The sequence below is a fragment of the Pseudochaenichthys georgianus genome, unplaced genomic scaffold (genome assembly GCF_902827115.2).
Source record: "Pseudochaenichthys georgianus unplaced genomic scaffold, fPseGeo1.2 scaffold_296_arrow_ctg1, whole genome shotgun sequence".
Classification (NCBI taxonomy): domain Eukaryota; kingdom Metazoa; phylum Chordata; class Actinopteri; order Perciformes; family Channichthyidae; genus Pseudochaenichthys; species Pseudochaenichthys georgianus.
Window position 1 is genome coordinate 439,727 of NW_027262957.1, and position 23,006 is coordinate 462,732.

Sequence of the window (23,006 nt, forward strand, 5' to 3'; positions counted from 1 at the left end):
GTGTCCTCAGTGACGTGTCCTCAGTGACGTGTCCTCAGTGACGCCCCCCCTCTGTGCTGCAGGATGCGGAGGTCTCTGCGCAGGGAGGTGTCCCGCTGGGAGAGCCAGGCCCGGCAGAGGGAGCGCCGGCTGGCCGAGCTGGAGAGGGACCTGCTGGAGAGAAGCTCCAGAGTGGAGAGCCTGCACCGGCAGCTGGAGGACTCGACCCGCTGCAGGAGGAGGCCGGGGGCGAGGCAGCGGGAGGCCGAGCAGAAGCTCTGCCGTCCGGCTGCACGAGTGTGAGGAGGAGCTCTCCAGACAGGCAGCCTCGCCCCCCAGGGTCCAGGTGAGGAGAGCAGGAGCACAGCTGACTGGGACTTAGTTCAAACCTGTAGTAAAAGCATTGATAGACTGGAGACTAAACATAAATAACAACCCGGTATCATGTTAACACGGGGGGGGGCCAGAGACAAACTGTAGTTACACCCAGTAAACCGGGTAAACCGGTGTAAACCGGTGTAAACCGGTGTAACCAGTGTAAACCAGTGTAAACCATGTAAACCGCTGTAAACCGCTGTAAACCGGTGTAAACCGGTGTAAACCAGTGTAAACCGGCTGTAAACCGGCTGTAAACCGGCTGTAAACCGGTGTAAACCAGTGTAAACCGCTGTAAACCGGCTGTAAACCGGCTGTAAACCGGCTGTAAACCGGCTGTAAACCGGTGTAAACCGCTGTAAACCAGTGTAAACCCGCTGTAAACCGCTGTAAACCGGTGTAAACCGGTGTAAACCGGTGTAAACCATGTAAACCAGTGTAAACCGGCTGTAAACCGGCTGTAAACCGGTGTAAACCGGCTGTAAACGGGTGTAAACACGGCTGTAAACCGGGTGTAAACCGGCTGTAAACCGGCTGTAAACCGGTGTAAACCAGTGTAAACCGGCTGTAAACACTGTACCGGTGTAAAAACCGGCTGTAAACCGGTGTAAAACCAGTGAATAATGCCCGCAGCCCCCCCCCCCAGGTGGTGACGCAGACGGTGGAGGTTTGAGTCCTCCGGAGTCTCATCGGGCGCTGCTTGGAGCCTTGCAGAAGAAGAGCTTCGGGCTGCAGGAGCAGCTCGGCCTGCAGAGGGGGCGCTGCTGAGGGAGCTGGAGACACAGCTGCAACCAATCACAAGAGGACCTGCGGCCAGCTGCGCACACAGGTAACACACCACAACCTGCACACAGGTAACACACACACACAGACACACAACCTGCAGGGGTGTAGAGCTGACGGAGAGCAGTCTCTAGCTGAAAGCCCAGCTCTTCCGTCACACTGAGCATTCAGCCATCGAGAGAACACGTGACAGCAGGTGCTTCTGGGTCCGTGTGGCCCTCGAGCTAACGGATAGACGGAGCTGTTCTACGGGAAGGCATCCGTTAAATACTTTGTTATTTAAATACTTGTGTTATTAAATACTTTAAGTGAACTATGACTAAGCTATAAATAAAGTCTTTATACATCTTGAATATAATGAAGTGTTGATTAAATACATGTAAAACAGACTGCCCCTCCTCTCTGACGCTGCAGATGGTCTCCGGTCACAAACATCTCAGCGACTTCTTCTCCAGCGACGAGACGGTTTGCACACCGCCCAAGGTTGGCCCCGCCCCCTCCCTGTGACATCATCAGTGTTAGAGAGCTAAAGACTCCCAGTAGTTCCAGTAGACTCCAGAGTAGCAGCTGACTAGAGATCAGAGCTCGCTCGGTGGTCCCTGCCCTCCTCCTGATCCTCGTTCCCCCGAGGCTAGACTCCAGAGTTTTCCCTTTGCCTTTATCTCCATGGAAACCACTGGCTTAGCGTAGCAGCTGCTCTTAGTGTCATGTGTGGCTTCTAGTCTGGATTTGATCTCAAATGTTTGTCGTTCAGTCGTCTTTGAATCTCTGAAGTTCTCAGACTGCATCTGTTTGATCGTGTGCCATCGCCGGTTACCGCGCTGCTCCCAGCCCGGATGAGTACAAACAAATACATAATGTAACGTTTCTCTGCCAAATGTTCTGCCGATGTACCGCTCTGAGAATACCTTGAGCCTATCACATCGTGCCGGCAGCGTGTGTGAACACGAGCGTTAGCCTCGTCACACCTGAGGACCTAACGAGGCTTAGTCAAAGAGCACTGGGAGTTATGTGGCTCCGCACACTAAGGTGGCATCCGGTGTGAACGCAGCTTAAGTTGGAAATTATTAAAAGTGTGTGTGTGGTGTGTGTGTGATGGTGTGTGTGTGTGTGTGTGTGTGTGTGTTGTGGTGTTGTGTTGTGTGTGTGTAGTGTGTGTTGTGTGTGTGTGTGTGTGTGTTTGTGTGTGGTGTGTGTGTGGTGTGTGTGGGTGTGTGTGTGTGGTGTGTGTGTGGTGTGTGTGTGGTGTGTGTGTGTGTGTGTTGTGTGTTGGTGTGTGTGGTGTGTGTGTGTGTGTGTGGTGTGTGTGTGTGTCGCTCATGGTTGCTCCCGCGGGGGAGCTGCGCGAGCTCCGGGTCCGCTGGAGGTGGCGCTTGCAGCCTCGGAGGAGGCGAAGCACCGGGTCCCTCGCGGAGGCGTTCGTCCGGGGCGGAGAGCGAGATTGAAGGCGGTGCACGAGAACCTGGCCGGTCAGTGTGTGTGTGTGTGTTTCTGTGTGTGTGTGTGTTCTTCTTCGTTGTGTTGTTTCACTCTTTCTGGGGGTTCATGTTTAACTCAACATTGTATTCACTGTCCGATGATCAGTTTCTCAGTTACTCGTGTTTTATAGGATGTTTCCTTAAACCCGAAAGACTTCCTCAATGTCTTCTTTTGTTCAGGGTTCAAGAAACCAGGTCGGCCAGTGTTGTGTGTGTGTGTGTGTGTATCATCTCACGGTGTGTGTGTTGCAGGGGTCCGGATGAACCTGCTGAGTCTGCATCCGGCCCTGAGGACCCTCACCTCGGACTACAACGGTCTGAAGAGGCAGGTGCAGGAGTTCCCCTTCATGCTGGAGAAGGCCATCAGCGAGGCCAAGCAGGAGGTGAGAGCGAGGAGACGAGCGGCACGGCGTATGTCAGGAAGTCCTTTGAGCGTTGACCCTGAACGGTCCTGTGCCCTCAGATCTGTCAGGTGATCAGCGACGTGAGCAGAACCAACGAGGAGCTGCTGCGGAAATACAAGCGAGAAATGAACCTGAGGAAGAAGTGCCACAACGAGCTCGTGCGCCTCAAAGGTCGGACGCTTTGAACTCAAAGGAAATATTACTTTCTGATTATTGTTTGAATGCAAGAGTCAGTATTTGTTTCCACGTTCAGTTTGCGCCTCTGTCCCGTTGCCTTTGTTTGCGGTTTATGTGTATTTGACTTTTCTAAATATATACTACATCCGACTTCCTGAGTTTTGTGTTAACGCTGCCCCGCTCTCCGTCTGCCAGGCAACATCCGCGTGTTCTGCCGCGTGCGTCCGGTCAGCCAGGATGAGCAGGACTCGGCCGACTCGAAGACGATGCTGAGCTTCGACTCCGAGGACGACGCCGTGCTCTACCTCTGCAACAAGGGCAAGACCATGACCTTCGACCTGGACAAGGTGTTCGCCCCGCGCGCCACGCAGGAGGAGGTGAGGGCTGCAACAGCTTCGATAATGCGTTGAATATTGTTGTTCAGCCTCTTAGTTGTGGATGTGCTGCTTTTCTACAAACTTGGAGTCAAAATATTTGGGTTTTAGACAGATTTTTCTCAGACTTTCCAGATATATTTAATATTATTTGTGGACATTTTTCATATATTATTCTCAGATATTTTTTATGGGATTTTTAACTTTTTTTTTTATATATTTTTCCAATTTTTAATTTACGTCAGAGATTTTTTTCCCGTTAATCTCCTAAACAAAAGGAGCTCGACAACAGTTTTGATAGTCAATAAATCTTCAAAGCAGACCTTTTAAATACCAGCGTTAACCTCTGAAACCAGTAGGTTTACCCCAGGGGTGCCCAACCAGTCGATCGCGAGATGTGTCTAAAAATAGAACAACAATATTCTGTTTTATCGTTAACATCCTGTAACATAATCTTCCCGTGCCAGAATAATGCACTTGAACGCATCAAAGCTTTGTGATTGGCCGGCGTGACCCCATGTGTCGGGGCGTGGCTGGTGGCAGTGCGTTGTCCGTGGCAACAGGAGTGACAGTCCGCACACACACAAGAACGCAATTATGGCAGAAGCAAAAAAGCCCAAAATATATAATTTTCACTCCGAGTGGGAGGATGATTATTTCTGTATCTATTCCAGTTCAAAGTCCATCTGTCTCGTCTGCAATGCGAGCGTGGCTTTATCGAAGAAGGGTAATTTAGGAGCGGCATTTCAAAACGGTGCACAAACGCTACGAGACGGAATTCCCTCCTAATTCTGCCCTACGCTCCAAAAGGGGGAGGGGCCTGAAAGGACAGCAAAAGGGGAGGGGCCTGAGAGGACAGCTAAAGGGGAGGGGCCTGAGAGGACAGCTAAAGGGGAGGGGCCTGAGAGGACAGCTAAATGCACAGCAGTCCATTTCCACCAGGCCCAACAACAAGAGCAAGGCTGCTCCAGAGCATCTTCTCGTGTCAGACACGTTCTGGAGGAACACATGAAGTCTTTCAAAGACGGCGAAGTTGTGAAAGAAGCATTCCTGGAGGCTGCTGACGTGCTTTAGGGGGACAGTCAAAAATAACAGCAGCATTTCATCAGGTTTTTGATATAATAAAAACTCAAGTTAGATACCGTTATTAATCAGCTGTAAGTTTGAGTTTTTTTTAACTCATTCATTATAATTATTGTACAAAATGGTATAAGAATGCAAACTTTAAGATCTGTTCTGTTTAAATTGATTATAGTCTATTATCAGTTCAGGTTAAGAAACTAGTGTTGCTTGCATCCTATTTTAAAGGCATTTCTTTTTATACTCGACTAAAATGCAACAAAAAAAAAGGGTTTGATTCTATTAATTGTGTCTTTTTTAGATCTGAGTCGTCTTATTAGGAAGCCTAATTTATACTTTTGAAGCAACACTATTTTTATATAATGGCAAAGAAAGCGTTCAGAGTCTTCTCTTTTTTCCTGTGTCACATGCGGCAGCACTGTTCAGTGTTTCTTAAACATTACCCACTGTAGTGACGTGTGGATAAACTCCAACTCTGTATCAACAACTCTGTTGTGTAACTTCAGTTAAATACTTGTATGTGTGTAGATTAGAAAGAGGAAAGATAAAGGATCTGCAGTATTTGATGAAGTATTAATCGTACAGAGGTCAGTTGTATACAAGTAGAAGTGTGTATTCACCTGGCAGCAGAATGCCTCTCTATTTGGACTGGTAGATCTCGGCAGACTGGCTACTTTAAAAGAAAGGTTGGGCACCCGTGCTCTACATCATATTAAACAGAATATATCTCTGCTCTCTGATTGGTCCTCAGGTGTTCCACGAGGTCCAATCTCTGGTCACTTCCTGCATCGACGGCTTCAACGTCTGCATCTTCGCCTACGGGCAGACGGGCTCGGGGAAGACGTTCACCATGGAGGTACCATCAGACGTTTCCACGGTAACATGTGGAGCCCCTCTTCTTCTGTGGTATTGAACATGTATCTGTGTGGTGTGTTCAGGGAGCGTTGGATAACCCGGGCATCAACCAGCGCGCTCTCCGCCTGCTGTTCTCCGAGGTGACGGACAAACTGGACTGGGACTACAAGATCTCCGTCAGCATGGTGGAGATCTACAACGAGATGCTGCGGTGAGGAAACCTCGTGTGTGTGTGTGTGTGTGTGTGTGTGTGTGTGTGTGTGTGTGTGTGTGTGTGTGTGTGTGTGTGTGTGTGTGTGTGTGTGTGTGTGTGTGTGTGTGTGTGTGTGTGTGTGTGTGTGTGTGTGTGTGTGTGTGTGTGTGTGTGTGCTCTACAGATCAGAGCAGTTATGTAAAGCGGATCATATTAGTCATGTGTTGATCTCCAGATGTTGCATAACAGAACATCTGGACGTAAACGGAGAACTCTGTCAGATTATCGAGGTCTGAGATTACCGGGACCCTTGAACTCATCGCTTCATACGCAGTGTTCTCCTTTATAGTTTAAGCTACTTTGATTACCTAGAAGAGCACTGTGTATACAGAAGGGTGGCAGTGGCTCAGTCAGTAGGGCTGGGAGCTGTAGGGTCGCCGGTTCAAGTCCCCGACCAGACCTAAATATGGAGTGTGGACTGCTACTTGGAGACGTCCCAGTTCACCTCCAGCCCTGCCGTGGTGCCCTTGAGCAAGCGATGTTTTGTGACAAGCTGTGGCTGACATGGAATCACTGCTACATTAGATAAACTCACACACACGTTTGAGCACTTCCTGTTTCTAAGATCTTCACACGCTCTCAATCTATTACCTATCAACACAGATATCGAAGCCCTGGCAGGCAGGGGCCCGGCATGTCCTGGAGAGAGGTGAGAGTGCCATGCGCCCTTGAGCCTGGGACCCAGCACATATCAGTGAGAGTGTGTTGTGTTTAGTACACACACATCCTTATCAGGCTTCGGAGACTGCAGCTGTCTTGAAGGGAGGGGAGGTGGTGGACGTAGGCACGTGATGGAGACGGGGGAGATGGTGCAGTGATCGTGGTGGGCGTCGTTGAGGAGCGGGGGTAAAGGACGTGCTGCCAGCCCTGCGTATCGCCTTCGTCTGGTCTTTGAACTCCAGGAGGAATCGGTGCCAGCCCTCTGTATCGCCTTCGTGTGTTTCAGACGATCTCCAGGAGGGTGGGCGAGGGTAAACAAAGAGTAGAGAGAGCTGTGGGGTGAAGCAGAGTATCCTCAGAGGTGATGGGGCGGTGGAGACTCCCTCACTTTGTCTCCCATGATCAGAACATTCCCCAGCGGTGCAGTGATAGATTCAAGGCTTTCTGAGCGATGTGTTTGAGTCGTTCTCCTGTTTTGATTCCTCTTGCCGCTTGGCCTGGGCAGAGGGAACAGGTTGATGACGCAGGCAGTTGAATACGTTGGAGATATATCTATCTGCCATCCTAACGCCTCCCCTCTGTTTGTCGTCGCTCAGTGAACCTTCTGGGGGAAAACCCTCCGATAAGTTGGACATTAAGTTGAACCCTGACGGCAGCGGACAGCTTTACGTCCCCCGGCCTCACCGAGTTCACCGTCCAGAGCCCGGAGGACATCAACCGGGTGAGCACTTCCTGTCTCTTTCAGAGTAAAACATCTCCCGTCTCTTTCAGAGTAAACGCTTCCTGTCCCTTTCAAAGTAAAACATTTCCTGTCCCTTTCAGAGTAAAACATGTCCTGTCCCTTTCAGAGTAAAACACCTCCTGTCCCTTTCAGAGTAAAACACCTCCTGTCCCTGTTCAGAGTAAAACACCCTCCTGTCCCTTTCAGAGTAAAACACCTCCTGTCCCTTTCAGAGTAAAACATTTCCTGTCCCCCGTCAGAGTAAAAACACCTCTTGTCCCCCTTCAGAGTAAAACATGACTTCTGTCCCTTTCAGAGTAAAACACCTCCTGTCCCTTTCAGAGTAAAACACCTCCTGTCCCCTTCAGAGTAAAACATTGACTTCCTGTCCCTTTCAGAGTAAAACACCTCCTGTCCCCTTCAGAGTAAAACACCTCCTGTCCCCTTCAGAGTAAAACATTGACTTCCTGTCCCTTCAGAGTAAAACATTGACTTCCTGTCCCTTTCAGAGTAAAACATTGACTTCCTGTCCCTTTCAGAGTAAAACACCTCCTGTCCCTTTCAGAGTACAACACCGCCGGCCAGCTTGCTGATATCTGTGTGTGAGAGAGGAGAAACTCCCTCTGGAGGGAACACAGGGATGTTAGCTTTTGCAGCCCACTAACGACTATATACACAATACAGGAGAAGAATAGGGCTTCTTCACGTTTTGTTGTTTTAAACAAATAATTTAAATTTAAGATGACTTTGTGTGATTTTAAGTTCAATTTGTGTGTGTGTGTGTGTGTGTGTGTTAGGTGTTTGAGCTGGGTCACATGAACAGAGCGACGGCTTGCAGCTAACCTGAACGAGCACAGCTCTCGTTCCCACGCGCTGCTCATCATCACCGTGAACGGGATTCAACGTCGCTACTGGGAACCCCTCAAGGTACACACACACACCTCACACACACTCACACACACACACACACACACCACACACACACACACACACACTCACACTCCACAGGTCTGTTCATGTTATTTTTATGCAAGAGTATATTATGTATGTTTATGTTATTTACTACTTCTTAATACATTTAGATCTCATTTTTCTTATATTTACTTACTTATTTCCTAACTTATTTATTTTATTAGATTAACTTTAATTTGGACCTTCAAAATAAAGCACATTTTGTGCGGAGGTTCTGCCGAGTATTGTATATCAGATACATGTAAAAAAGTGAAGGTCCCAGTACAGAGCCTTGTGGTTACCTCCATACGCCACATGCTAACGGCGCTACTGGTCTCTAAACTAGGTTTCTTTAACATCTGAGTGTGTTGTTGTGTGTTTCTCTTTAGGAAAGCTGACCTGGTGGACCTGGCGGGCTCGGGAGCGGATCGGGAAGTCAGGCGCTGAAGGCAGCCGCCTGCGAGAGGCGCAGTGCATCAACAAGTCACTGTCGGCGCTCGGTGACGTCATCAACGCTCTGCGGGGGGAAACACTCCCACATCCCCTTCAGGAACTTCCACTGCCTCACCTACCTGCTTGCAGGACTCTCTGAACGGGGACAGCAAGGACCCTGATGATGGTGCAGGTGAGACCATCACTCACTGCAAGGCTTGATCATCATGTGCTCAGCCGCTACAGTGAAGAGATGGCAATGAAACACTGAAGTCCTCCTCCAACATAGAACAGATACAATAGTGCAAAATAATTTTTGAGATGTGCAAGTATATACAAATAAAATAGAAATAGTGCAAGAAGAGTCTATAAGTAAGTGGAATATGATATAGAGATACATTATTTTCTAAATGCAAACGGATGAATGTTATGGATGTTCTTCACAGAGTTCAGGTGTTTAACAGTCGTATGGTCTGTGGGATGAAAGTGTCTGAGTCTGGTGGGTTTAGTCCTGAAGCTGCAGACGAACCGTTTGTGGGTCTTTTGTAATCGATTAAATGAAGGGCCAGACCCGGGTGTGTAGGCTGGAGATCACTGAGTATCTCTGACTGCCTCCCTGTGGTGCGTTCAGGTGTCTCCGCTGCCCGGGAACGCAAGCGAGTCGGTCCTGCTCGCTGAAAGTTCGCTCAGCGCGTCCGCAGCGTGGAGTTCAGCGCCTCGTCTTCTTCCTCCAGGAAACACGAGAACTCGTCCACCTCTTCCTCGCCAACGCACGACAGCGCCGAGGTAACGGGAGTTCACAGAGTTTACAGCGAACATCATTGTTATTTTGTATTTTATTATATAATTCTCTGTATTGTGCCCCCCCCCCCCCCCCCCCAAGCTGGACTCCCCCCCCGGTGACCCCCGTCCCTCTCCCCATCTCTCGGGCGAGCAGCGCTGGGTCCTCCCTCTCTTTCTCCTCCAGCTCCAGAACGCCCAGCTCCAGGAGGAGGTCCCAGTCCCAGCTGTCTGCAGGTACTAATACACACTGTATACACTGTAAATACTGTACAAATACACACAGTAATACAGCTGTCCGCAAGTACTATTACACACAGTACACACTGTATATACTGTACAAATACACGCGGTACACACAGCTGTCTGCAGGTACTAATACACACTGTATACACTGTAAATACTGTACAAATACACACAGTAATACAGCTGTCCGCAAGTACTATTACACACCAGTACACACTGTATATACTGTACAAATACACACGGTACACACAGCTGTCTGCAGGTACCATTACACACAGTACACACTGTATACAGTACAAATACACACAGTAATACAGCTGTCCGCAGGTACCATTACACACAGTACACACTGTATACAGTACAAATACAGCTGTCCGCAGGTACTATTACACACAGTACACACTATATATACTGTACAAGTACACACAGCTGTCTGCAGGTACTATTACACACAGTACACACTGTATACACTGTATATACTGTACAAATACACACAGTACACACAGTTGTCTGCAGGTACTACATATACAGTGGAGGATATAAGTATTTGATCCCTTGCAGATTTAGTACGTTTGCAGAAATTAGCAGTCTATAAAATACTTAATGTATATCTTATATATTGTACATTTCTGCATTTTCTTTTTGATATTCTGTCCGTATTAAAATGACTTGATTTCTCTGTAAGTGGGTAGACTTACAGAATCAGCAAGGGATCAAATACTTATTTCCTCCACTGTATAAAGGTATAAAAACGCACTGCTGTCCACATGTAGTAAATATACACATGCAGTACATTTAAAGTATAAATACACACTGGTATTCAGCACTCTTCTCACCAGTTTTCTGGAGTTTTACCAAAGGCATTGTGGGAAAGGTAGGAACCCTCCTTCCACTTCCTGTGTGTCCTCACGCTGTGCTGTGATTGGTTGGTTTGCAGACAGGCAGGTAGACAGAGCCAGCCCATTGGTGGGGGACGGTGGGCAGGTAGGTGGGGTTGAATGCTGATTGGTTGACAGCTTGGCATGGAAGCGCTCAGCATGGCATGGTGCCCCCCCCCCTCAATAACCCTAATTACCCCTCCACCCCCCCCCCCCACACACACACCTGTCGCTCAGAGCTGCTTCTGCCTGCAGGCTGCGTTCAGGGCCCACTGAGCCCACGCACTGATGTTTGTGTCGCCTGTTCCCCATCGTCTCCGAGGTCAAGTCACAAGGAAACTAAACTCTTATGGAGCGGTGCAGGAATGAGTCCTAAGACCAGGAAGTGAGTCAGCATTTCACCTCTCGTTCCCTCGTCTCAGAGCCAACGGTTCTTTGAACATGTTTTTGGAAAATATCTGGAAATAAGATCTGAGGTCGAGACACATTGAAGAGACGGATCACGTTTTGTTCTACGACATTAAATCCATCAGCAGTGACCCGCTGGTGATTTCTGAAGAGTGGACGTGTCTGAAGAACGATGGTTGTTACCGAGTCCCTGCCTCCTGCTGTTCAAACAAACCGCTTCAACTTGGACAGTTTCGAATCTGTGTGTTTGAATATGGATCTGAAGTTGACGTTGAAGTCGTGCTGCTCGACTCGGCTGTAGTTCCTTTATAGCATAACGTTAGCATTTAGCTTCTGGAGATTAGCTTATGATTAGAACATTATAAAAGTAGACATGTGGAGATTATCCGGCTGAACAAAACGTACATCAAACAGGTTCGTTTTCCACAGACCGTATTTCTGGCTCTTTTCCAAAATCCTGTGGAGAAATCACGTTGCTTTTAGTCGAGGGATCCAGCAGCTTCCTGCAGGGTCGAACTACAAAACGACATCATCCCTGCACCGCTCGATTAATCCTCGCCTTGTTTAACGGAGCGGTCCAAGGCTGATCACTTCCTGGACCTTTGTTAATAATAGTATTTAACCTCACTTTGAAAAAATAAAAAAAAAGTCCATATAGTTATATATTATAACTTACCACCTTCACAGTCTTATCATTGCTCGAAAATATTATTTTAACAATTGTAACCCTTTAAATGCTAGTTTGTGTAAATTAAACCACTTTTATTGTTTAATGTTTTTATTTGATTTTTTTTTTTTTTTTTTTCTGAAAAAAAATGCATAAAAATCAATACGGTAAATAATTGCAACACATTTGAAGCCGGGACTCAAAATGCAGGGTTTTTATAAATTGGGATTTCAATGAAGACATTTGTCTGTATTCTGGATACACACTTTAATATAGCAGCTGCCGGACACTAACAATACTCCTGACCCAACCCATGCCACATGCTATGCCCTGTAACGAAGCTTAATTCATCAAAACGTGTGAACAACAAGTCCCTAGTAAGGCAGAAGGCTTAACCCTGGGCTTCTCCTTGTGACTTCGGAGCGATGGGGCGTTGTGGTGTCGGTGTCCTTAAGCTGCTGGATATTATTTAGAAGTGAAAGGTTTCTGTATCTTTAAGTGAAGGTGAATAAGGAGCTGATATCTGGATAGATGTTGGTTTGTTACATTAACGCTGTCTGGTGGGCTGGTTTTCTTTCTGTAAATATTTGCTGGGTGACTAAGGGAAACAGTTTGGATCATATTTAGTCAACTTTATTTCAAGAATACGCATTTTAAAAAGTAGATGAGAAGCTTCTTGACAGGGTGTCAGATGGACTGGCTTTCTAAGATAAGAATTATAACTCGTAAAAATCGTGTTAGGGGGGGACCAATACATCTTATTTTATAAATATCCAGACATTTAGCGACGTTTTGGTTGACTTCATATGATTTGAAAAAACAAGAATTAAAACTCGAAATAAAAAGTTACTCAGGAAATTAAGTTGTTATTTGATGAGGTTGACGAAATATGATACAAACTAACGTGAGACTTCAGGCGGAAACGTGACTTGATGTGAGGGGGCTGCTGCTTTTAGGCAAGTTCTGGCTCGCTAGTAAAATCAGTTGTCTTCAGTTGTTTTATCAAAATTAGTCAACCGTATCCAAAGTTCTGGACAGATTCTTTTTAAATATCGCAGACTTTTAGGAAAGTTTTAGGTGAAAAACTGTGAGTTAAATAAAATGTCAGTTATAAGTTGATTAAGAAGGTTGACTAGTTACGATAAAGACTTCAGGTGGAAGAGTAACTCAAACGGTGTGTGTGGGGCTGCTGTCTGATGGTCTGGCTTCCTCCGCAGGACGACTGAAGATGACGGCGTGAGGAACCCGGCGGCGGTGCCTGTTGACGCTCGGTTCTCCGTTCCTCCTTCAGCCACGGGAGGAAGGAGCAAAGGCTGCTGGGAACTTTACGGATTAACCTCAACATGGCCGACAGTCTTGGTGTCTTCTTGCCGTGTTGATGAACTTCTCAAAGCTCCCGCGCTCCTCCCGTCTGGACTGATGCTCTGATATTCCCCGACAGTATACGCTTTCCAATCACAGTATTTCTTTTATCGTTTCGTTGTAAGGTTGCACTTTAAACTTTGAGATTATGTTCTAGCCCACAGTTCCAGATGTGTTCATAATATATGCATACTATGGTTATTTATGTTTTGACTCGCTTTATTTAGGGTTTTTTAACCTTCTTTGATTGCAGAGGCGGACCCCGTGGAAAGAGGTTGATTTAAACATTTTGAGATGAAAACTCTGACTTGTATCTGAGATTTCTTTTATCTCAGGATATATAAATGAACCTCGTTTCAACACGTATTAATCGCCTTCTGTTTTCTAGCGAAGGCTGGGTCCTTTATCCAATCAGGGTGCTCCACTCGTTTTTATTTCTCATGCTAACGAGGCTTCCTAAAGCTTGCCGAACAAAAAGTCAAATCTCGACTTCGGTTCTCGTTACGCTCCTGCTGCCGTCGCCTCTGTTAGAAAGCAACTGTAGGAACCCCCGGTGACCTTTGACCTTTGGACAGGTGTGCAGCTGGTAGTTAGTCGTAGTGAACAGGAAATGCTTGAAGGCGCTGAACTGCTTCCGTGTCGTGGTTCTGATGGACATGTCTGCTTGCTTTGTCTCTACATCTCTACACTGTTGTTTTTGTATTCCCTTTTTAAATAAACGAACATCCAAAACAAACGTCTGTCGACCCATTTCATAAAGAGAGACTTCTGGAAACGAGTCGTAAGAAGTCCCGGTAGAGCATTCATTGATTAAGAAACAGGACTTAAAGGAAATGAGATATTAATCACTGATTCTTGAAACTTTGCCAAAAACAGGTCCCACTAAGAAAAGTGCTAATTCTGTTGGAAAAGAATCAAGGTTATAATCAGAGGGTCTTTTGCACAAATGTATGGTTCTTTCATGGTTTTAGTTTATTAATGTAATGATTATATGCTGGCCCATTGCCTACAAAATCAGTTGATAGGAGATAATCATTTCAACTTGATTAAAAAACAGAAAGTAATAATTTAATAGAATAATACTCTTACCAAATGAAAGAGTACATTGTAATATGTATTAATTACAAACGGTGCATTTTGAACAATATTATGTCGTGGTTGCTCAAAATGCGTCCCACATATTCGTCACCACCGTCAGATATTTAGAAAAAGCAATAAAATCAGGCAACGACAAGGTCAGCTACATTCCTTAGGACCCCCTTTTCAAACCTCCAGCTTTCCTGCATGCTTCAAGATCACTCAAGCTCCTGTAATTTGCTATTTTCTCTAAAACTTGTAAATGTTTTATCTGACTGCTACTGTCACAACCATAACATGTCAACACGGTCTCTTTTGTATAGAACATATTAGATTAAGACAGAAACGTATACTTTTTAAGACGAGGTCTGAGGGAGCTAGCAACAGAGATGGCTAATGTGAACAACTCATGCATATCATGTAAAAGAGTAGGTTTTTGTCACCACCGTCAGATTTTCTGTCTGACGTGGTGACAAAAACCTCCAGATTGTACTCAAGGGAGGCTAAAGTATATTTGTTTACCACAATAACAATACACTGCATGCTACTACCACCATTGATGAACCATATATATATATATATACCATTGGTCTATCGCTCAATCCTAGGCGATGAGGTGTGCCTTCTCTCTTTCTAAATTCACTATTATGCCAGTGCATATGACCAATGCCAGTCCCATGACCATGCTAAGCTGGTGCTTGAAGAGAAAATGGTGTTAAGTCTAACAAAAGAGGATAGTTTGAACTTGTCTGCTGTTCACAGAGCGAGGCAGGTCTTCTGCGCTCCTGCACCCGGTGTCTCCACAAACATACACTTCCCACACCACAGCAAGAGCAGACCAATGTTGAATGGCAGCAATGGGAACGAGTTCAGGAGCAAACAGCAAGACTTGTAATGCACAGTGGCACGCTGGCAGAGCTCATCCAACGATATGAAGACAAACTGAAGAGGGAAACAACACACGTGTGCTCGGTTCAGAACCAGTCCAGAGAATACAGGAGCATGATGGAGAACTGCAATGATGGCACAGTAATTGTGCATGTGGACTTTTCTGAGGCATGGAAATGCAAGTATAGTTCTGAGGTACAGTCATGCCGTTTGGTCAGAACCTCCCACAGCCCAACCTGCACACTGGCATGTACTACACAGAGAAGAGGAGACAGGAAGTTGCACAGTATCAGAATCCAAGCTGCCATTTGGACTCGCATGGAACCAGTCCCGAGAGATATGCGTTTAAAGTTTCCAAAAGTTGATACTATTCACTTTTGGTCAGATGGCCCCAGCAAGCGGTACACAAACAAGAAACACTTTGTTCTTCTCTGCAGTGTCCCTCCAACACTAGGTTCCAGAGAACAACCTGGAACCTCTTCCCCACCTCACGTGGGAAGGGAGCCCAGAGGGCATTGGAGGAACTGTGAAAAGGACTGCAGACAGTCTTAGGCTGCGGGGGAATGACATTGTGGATGGCAATATCTTCCATGAGATGGTTGGCAGAAGCCTTTGCAGTCCTAAGCTCTATATTATGAATGGAGCTGACATGCCATACGATGCCCTCCTTTCTCAACCACTAAAACCTGTACCTGCAGCAAGGGAACTCCATCAGGTCACACCGACACACCTCTGAGGTCACTGGCCTGGTTCTGCAGTGAGCCACAGATGTGCGAGTGTTTCAGTTGATTGCCAACACACCCAGGGTACAGCTTCAGGAAGATGGTCCTATACCAATGCAAAAGAAGAAAGGTCCTTTGGAAATGTTGATGGAGGAAATGGAGCAGGAGGAACGTGAGCAACAGCCAATGACCAGGAGTGGTCCTGACGGGACTACGGCAGATCTATCTGCTGATGGAGTTCATTGCGGAGATTGGCTGGCGGTCAGAACTGGTAGCAAAGGCTGTCACTGTGGATGCACCTCATCAAGATGTGAAAGTGGAGTTTTTCCACCCTCAGGGGCCCAACACACGATTCTATCCAAAAGAGGTGGAAGGTGGAAAGGATATGTGCAAGCAGGACGAGGGAGATATACAACCTCTCTGCTGAAGTCATGGGCTTCATAGAGGAGACACATCTACTCCATATAGGCCTACGTCCTGATAAAGCTGCATGAGTGGTGGAGTGATGTAGAAGGAGCTCACAGGAGGTCACTTATGAATTATTATTATTATTTGTGTGCCAGATGTGTTTTGTGATGTTGACACAGAATGCTTTCTGTATTTAGAAACATTTCAGTTTATGGAAAAGAGACTGTAAGATGTAGTTATTCATTTATCTGTTCTTCACGTCCAATATACAGTTTATAGTCCAGTTTACAGAAGAATATAATGTATTCTTTTTTGAGTGGGGGGCACGAGACGACAGTTCACAGTGAGTGATTAATTCTTATCTTATTGCTACTGGTATTTTGTACTATGATGATTATTAATGGGGATGGGGTACTTTTATTAATGATAGCTTATTGCTAAACATTGAACCTATAGTTTTCTTATTGCATGTTTGCCACAGTGTTCACAATTGTTATTTGTTATCTGTTCTTCACGTCCAATATACAGTTTACAGAAGAATATAATGTATTCTTTTATGAGTAGGGGGCACGAGACGACAGTTTAAGATGTCAGTAATGAATTGTACATTATTGCAACTGGTAATCACTTTATTTTTTAACTGACGATTTGATATTTGATGATATGGGGCTGGGGTACTTTTATTAATGATATTGCTTAATTGTACCTTAAGTTACTTAATTAAATGTTTATCACAGTTCTCACAATTGTTATTTGTTGTACCAAATTGTTAAATAAAGTTGTTAAGCAAGGCATTGACTTGAGTGGTACACATTTTGGAATTGTATGTTGTAATGAGGCCAGTGTCACCACCGTCAGATTAGTGTCACCTCCGTCAGAGGGAGTTTTATTTGTTTCAAATGAACATGCTTGTAATCTGTTTCCTCAGTGCTGTTGAGTTATTAAAGTAATACTCTCTTTTAAAAAACATTTCTTTGTCTGTTTAAGCTAAAAGTAAACGTTGTATGATGTAAGATCTTTTAAAGGAGCACACGTGAAAACAGTATACATTGTACAGCATATATGTGTACTTAGAATGCCAGATCATGATTTAAAAGCTCTAAATACATATTAGACTAAATACAAATAAAATACAAATCACTTTCTATTGTGTCTGACGGTGTTTACAAAACAAAGTAATGACTGGAAAACCCTATTTTATGAAAAGATACAAAATGAGGAGGTTGCACCGGTCCATGGCTGAACAGCCAAGACCTTGGTCTGTAATGATATCACTTCAGATTTAGTAATTTAACAAACTTTTTATTTTGAAAATGAAAACCTGTTTTATCCAAATTCCCAAGGATCAGATTAATAATAATATTCCTGTCCCGTGTTTCACACCCGACGGGCTCAATAAGGGTTTGTCTTGACTTCAACCAACTAGCACTCGACTCACAGTCTGGTCATTTTGATATTGAGCTATTCCTTTTTAAACGAACATCCAAAACACACGTCCCATTTCCGCAGAGAGAGTTCTGGAAACGAGTCAAAGGGTTTTCAGACGACGTCGTAAAAAGTCCCGGTCGAGCATTTCGTGATAAATCCTAAAAAATGTGATGAAAGTTATTGTTCAGTATTTTGTGCTATACTAAAATAAGTAATATGATTATATGTTCATGTAAATACTGCTATATTACACGATATTTGTGTATGTTATTCTAGTTTTCTTAAAACAGTTCTCTATCTGTTTTTCATTTGTTTTACTTTGACGACAGCAAGTCAAATTCCTCGTGTTAATCTACCTGGTGATGAAGCTGATTCTGAAATGGTTAATGACGGTAACATGAAGATGCTGCCCCCTGCTGGTCCAGAAGAGACTTGGACCGCATCGTGTAACTTTAGTGGAATATGTAATGAAAGCCATTGGAGCGGCTGAAATCACAAAGAAATGAACCAGAGATGTAACTGAAATAAAAACAACCAGTTAGCGGATCTTACGCGGGGTCCAAGGATCCAGGCCAGAGTCCTTTCTGTGCACGTTATCACTTTAACAATATGCAACACATTAAGGTGGATCACTCTTTCCTGTGGCCTCCTCGTGTCCTGGTAAAACACATAGACTCGTGCTCTCCTCCCACCACCCCCTGTCTCCATACAATTACACCAGGTGCCCCAATACACCTTCAAAATAAAAGCATCAAAACGACTTCAACTCACTTCAAATTAAATGTGTAACTGTTCAATAATATAAATCAAAATATAGCTCCAACAGTCATTGTATAGTATTTAGTAGAAAGTCCAAAAAGAGTCGTCGTAAGGAACGTGATAAAAAGTCATGGGACAGTATGATATTCTGAAGCAATGGAGACGAAACTCAGAGAGACGGAGCTTTGATGGCAAACACTGACGGTTCATTTGGAGCTTCGGCCGGAGAATTCACAAGGAGCCACAAGGAGACAGAGGATGCCAAACCAGTTCTGAAGAGCAGTGGTGAAAGTGTGCCGGTCCTACCCGGTCCTTAGTACCCGGAAAGAGATTTCCAGGCGGTCCGGAGGGCCAGGAAGAATTGACAGCTCCACCCCTGGAATGTATACTACGAAGGGAAGATATTTTGGTTTGGATTACTGGTCTGGGGGAAGCTCGCGAGTGTGTGTGTGTATACGTGTGTGTGTGTGTGTTTGTGTATGTTTGCGTTTGTGTGTATTGTGTGTGTTTCCCGGGGAAAACCCTCAGGAGAATCACCGGCTGTTGTTCTGCCTGCAGTGACGTTACATTGCTCCGTTCTCCGCTTGTAATTATGCCGAAGCTTCAAAGTTGTATTTATCTTCTGAATTTGCCGAAACAAGTTTAATATTCTGAAAGCCAAGACTTTGTTTAATTTAAATCAGATGAAAACAAACTGTCACGGACCCTGCCGTGTTATCTATGATTACTATACACCTTACATTCATAATGTCAGCCGGAGGGAGGGGGGCGGCGCTGTGGAAGAGCAGATTGCGAGGGAGAGGTGCCTGTCTTCGTCCCTTTACAAGCTTCAAAAATTTATTTATGGTGTGATTTTGGAAATAAAAGTTTCATATTCTGAAAGCCAAGACTTTGTTTGTTTAAAATCAAATAAAACACCCGAACCCCGAAAAAATAGTTTTTTACGCAAATCCACGTTTATTTTGAAACGAGCCGTTGAGACTTCCGACTGATTTCGATAGAGCGGGTATTTGCTTTTTCACACTTGATCAGAACAGCGGGAGGAGGAGAAAGGAATAGAGTGACTGAATGACAGGTAGACAATTAGGCTACGTGGTAATTAAAGCAAAAATGCAAACGCCGATTGTTCAGATGTTTAAGAGAAAGGAGAGAGATGAAGAAACTCAGAATGTGCTTACAATTAGAAAAACAACGCCCACAGATGACACAGGTGATGATGCTTATTTAGCCCAGAGAATGAACCTGGCCATGATGTATAATAAGTTAGCTAACTAGCAAACTGTATATCTTAAATATAAACATTAAATACTTTTGCATTGATATCTTCTATTTTAATCTGCACATTGTTGCATACATTGAGACATTTTATTTTATTAGTATTTTAATTTATGTAACCAATATTCTGAAAATTCTAAGAAAGACAGAGACTTGTACATGTTTGACTGTCTGCTGAATTTAGTTATACATTTGTATTCTAATGTATAACAGTTGAGGCCCAGAGGGAGGAAGAGGAGACTCAGCCAGAAGAAGTGGCAGCAGGTCCCTCAGAAGCACCACAGGTGATGCTAGCCCTACTGCACACCCTTCTATATGGAAAGAAGAACAATATGAACAGTTCAAACTGAAAAATGAATGGATGTATGCTCACAATGGAAGGCTAGGCTGTACCCCATGCCATGATGTGAGGGATCTAGGTGTCATGGCACCCCGTGGTGTTAATATTGCTATTCAGTGGGCTGATGGAAAGATAATCCCAGCTGGTCAATCAAGGGATGTCCAGCTTTCATCACTGCGCAAACAAATCCATGAGCAGAAGAAGTCTGCAGCACATAATGAAGCAGTCAAGATTCTTCAGACAGCAGATAAAGATATTCTTCTGAACATGAACGTGAGTCAGGAGTCTGTGTTTGAGTCTACTGCCAAGGTATTCATGACAGCCTATTGTGGCCAAGAACAACAAGCCTTTCACAGACTTTGAGAGTGATTGACCTGCAGCAAAGCAAACCTGTCTGTGTTGACATCATTGAGCATGTGTCATCAGATGAAAAAGGAACTTCTAAAAGCATAATAGAGACCAAGAGCAGAATCACAGTATTGGCTGATGACCAGTGTTGGACACAAATCAACACTAATTGTGTTCCTGAAGGCTCGTGTTGATGGAGACATGGAGCCCATTGGACCTGGTTGAGCTGGATGTCTGCTGCTCATATCAAGGAACAGATTATGGGTTGCTTGCTTACAAATGGCTTCACTGTTGAGTTGCTGAGAGAAATCCTCATTGGATGTTGCAGTGATGGGGCCAGTGTCATGCTGGGAGTGAAGTCAGGTGCTGGGAAGTTGCTCCAGGATGACTTGCAGGCATCATACATGGCACTGCCTTAATCACAGACTGGAGCTGGCTGTTGACCAGGCGCTGGATGTGACAGGGGGAACAACGGACTTCCAGGCATTCATGGACAGCCTATATTCATTATATAGCCAGTTTGTGTTCAGGGATGCATGAAGCTGGGGGCGGGAGGAGAACAATATGAACCAATGAAGGGGTAGCATTATAGTACCTGCAAGACATTCAAACCACTTTCACCCCTGGTGAAGAGCCCTCCTGCAGCTCCAGGGTTTAACTAGTTCAGAGCGTAACAATCTACATTCTTCAATAGAGAGACTAAACAGCTGAGGACACTGAATCACATTGTCGCTTACGGCTCGAGGTCATCCACACCCCGAGAAGGACGTGTTCCAGGTGTCCCACAACAATAACTATCTCTGACCGAGAGCTGCCCGCTCACAAACTGGTGACAACAACAACTTGCTAGGGCAGCCCCTCCTTCATTCAGACAAAGGCATTTTAAAAACAGTCATTAAAAAGAAAAGATAATAAAAGAAACATTGAAAGAAAAAACACATGAATAAAAAGTCACAGTAGTTTAAGATGTGAACAGTTCACGCAGAAGTTCCACTTTGCTGAAGCCTTTCCTGAAGGTTCCTCCGAACATGAGCTGTGTACGCTCGTACGGCACATGCGTCCCGAGCAGCACACACAGAGGAGAGCAGCCAGGACGAAGTCCCCAGACCCTGTTCCCCCGGGTTACCAGCCCCAAATGTTCATCAACCGAAAACGAAACAAAACGGCTCAGTTTCAATTAAAAGCAGCGACAAAAAGAAAAGTCTTCTTGCTGGATGTAAAAGTAGTCAGAGCTGCAGCGGACCTGCAGGTTTCTGGGAGTTTGTTCCAGATGTTTGGAGCATAGTAACTGAACGCTGCTTCTCCATGTTTAGTTCTGACTCTGGGGACAGGAAGCTGACCAGTCCCTGAAGACCTGAGAGATCTGTCTCTGGGGACAGGAAGCTGACCAGTCCCTGAAGACCTGAGAGGTCTGTCTCTGGGGACAGGAAGCTGACCAGTCCCTGAAGACCTGAGAGGTCTGTCTCTGGGGACAGGAAGCTGACCAGTCCCTGAAGACCTGAGAGGTCTGTCTCTGGGGACAGGAAGCTGACCAGTCCCTGAAGACCTGAGAGATCTCTCTCTGGGGACAGGAAGCTGACCAGTCCCTGAAGACCTGAGAGGTCTGTCTCTGGGGACAGAAAGCTGACCAGTCCCTGAAGACCTGAGAGGTCTGTCTCTGGGGACAGAAAGCTGACCAGTCCCTGAAGACCTGAGAGGTCTGTCTCTGGGGACAGAAAGCTGACCAGTCCCTGAAGACCTGAGAGGTCTGGATGGTTCATCATTTAGCAGGAGGTCAGAAACGTATTCTGGGCCTGAACCATTCAGTGCTTCAGGGAGAGAGCGGCTGTAAAAGGTCTACGTACATGATGTCTTCAAAAGTTAAAAAAACGTCGTAGTATAGTTTGTCGTAAACAAATGGTTGTTATTGAAAGTCATAGTGTAGAAGAAACTGGCAGCTTATGATGTCATGAGAAGTCCGAGGATATAAACCAGGTCAGCGTTTAGTATTTCGTAAGAAGTCAGAGTAGATTTGTCAAAAGTCCTGGAAGAGTCGTCATAAAGTCATGCTACAGTATGATGTGAACATTCTTTGTCTAGTATTTTAAAATAAGTCTTGAAAGGTCTCTGTACACGATGTATATGATTAGAAAGTTATCGTATAGTATGGTATAAAATGATTAAGTATTGGCTGTCCTAAAGGTCACAGCTTGTCATGTATGTATGTTATTAAAGGTCATATTTTAGTGTTTCATAAAAGACAGAGATGGGTTTCCTCCGCAGGGTGGCTGGTGTCTCCCTTAGGGATGAGGTGAGAAGTTCAGTCATCCGGGAGGGACTCGGAGTTGAGCCGCTCCTCCTTCACGTCGAAAGGAGCCAGTGGAAGTGGTTCGGGCTCCTAGTTAGGATGCCACCTGGGCGCCTCCCTAGGGAGGTGTTCCAGGCACGTCCAGCTGGGAGGAGACCGAGGGGTCGACCTAGGACCAGGTGGAGGGACTATATCTCTTCTGGCCTGGGAGCGCCTCGGGACCCCCCAGTCAGAGCTGGTTGATGAGGGGGAAGGAGCGTTTGGGGGCTCTCTGCTGGAACTGATACCCCGAGACCCGACCACGGAGAAGAGGAGAAGATGGATGAAAGACCCTTGAGTCATAAAATAAGATGTAAAAACTGATAGTATTGTAGGTCATAAAAAAGTCAAAGTATAGTATGTTGTAAAAAGTCATAAAATGATATAGTATAGTTCAGCGTAGTAAGTCATAGTATTTTGTAAAAGTCCTACAAAGTTTTTTAGCAAGGTACATTGTACTTAAACACATATTCTAAAAACTAATAATACAGTATTTTGTAAAATTCCTACAAAAATTCTACTTTGTCGTAAAAGTTCATTGACAGACATAAATGATTCCTACAAAGTCAAAG

At 45.2% G+C, this 23,006-nt stretch overlaps 1 protein-coding gene across 1 annotated transcript in view; it reads left to right on the forward strand.

The window, feature by feature from the left end:
- kifc3 (kinesin family member C3) overlaps positions 1–13,593 on the forward strand; it is a 41,274-nt gene extending 27,681 nt beyond the window's left edge. Inside the window, 28 exon segments of the mRNA XM_071202355.1 lie at positions 63–258; positions 260–325; positions 1,001–1,024; positions 1,027–1,110; positions 1,113–1,145; positions 1,148–1,277; positions 2,478–2,606; positions 2,868–2,998; positions 3,079–3,190; positions 3,392–3,573; positions 5,402–5,506; positions 5,589–5,716; positions 7,015–7,090; positions 7,092–7,139; positions 7,937–7,978; positions 7,980–8,030; positions 8,032–8,066; positions 8,480–8,510; positions 8,512–8,613; positions 8,615–8,665; positions 8,667–8,696; positions 8,698–8,715; positions 9,154–9,198; positions 9,201–9,308; positions 9,406–9,414; positions 9,416–9,539; positions 10,486–10,532; positions 12,719–13,593. Of these exon segments, the coding sequence (XP_071058456.1) occupies positions 63–258; positions 260–325; positions 1,001–1,024; positions 1,027–1,110; positions 1,113–1,145; positions 1,148–1,277; positions 2,478–2,606; positions 2,868–2,998; positions 3,079–3,190; positions 3,392–3,573; positions 5,402–5,506; positions 5,589–5,716; positions 7,015–7,090; positions 7,092–7,139; positions 7,937–7,978; positions 7,980–8,030; positions 8,032–8,066; positions 8,480–8,510; positions 8,512–8,613; positions 8,615–8,665; positions 8,667–8,696; positions 8,698–8,715; positions 9,154–9,198; positions 9,201–9,308; positions 9,406–9,414; positions 9,416–9,539; positions 10,486–10,532; positions 12,719–12,727 (2,146 nt within the window). The 3' untranslated portion in view covers positions 12,728–13,593.
- The last annotated feature ends 9,413 nt before the right edge of the window (positions 13,594–23,006 follow it).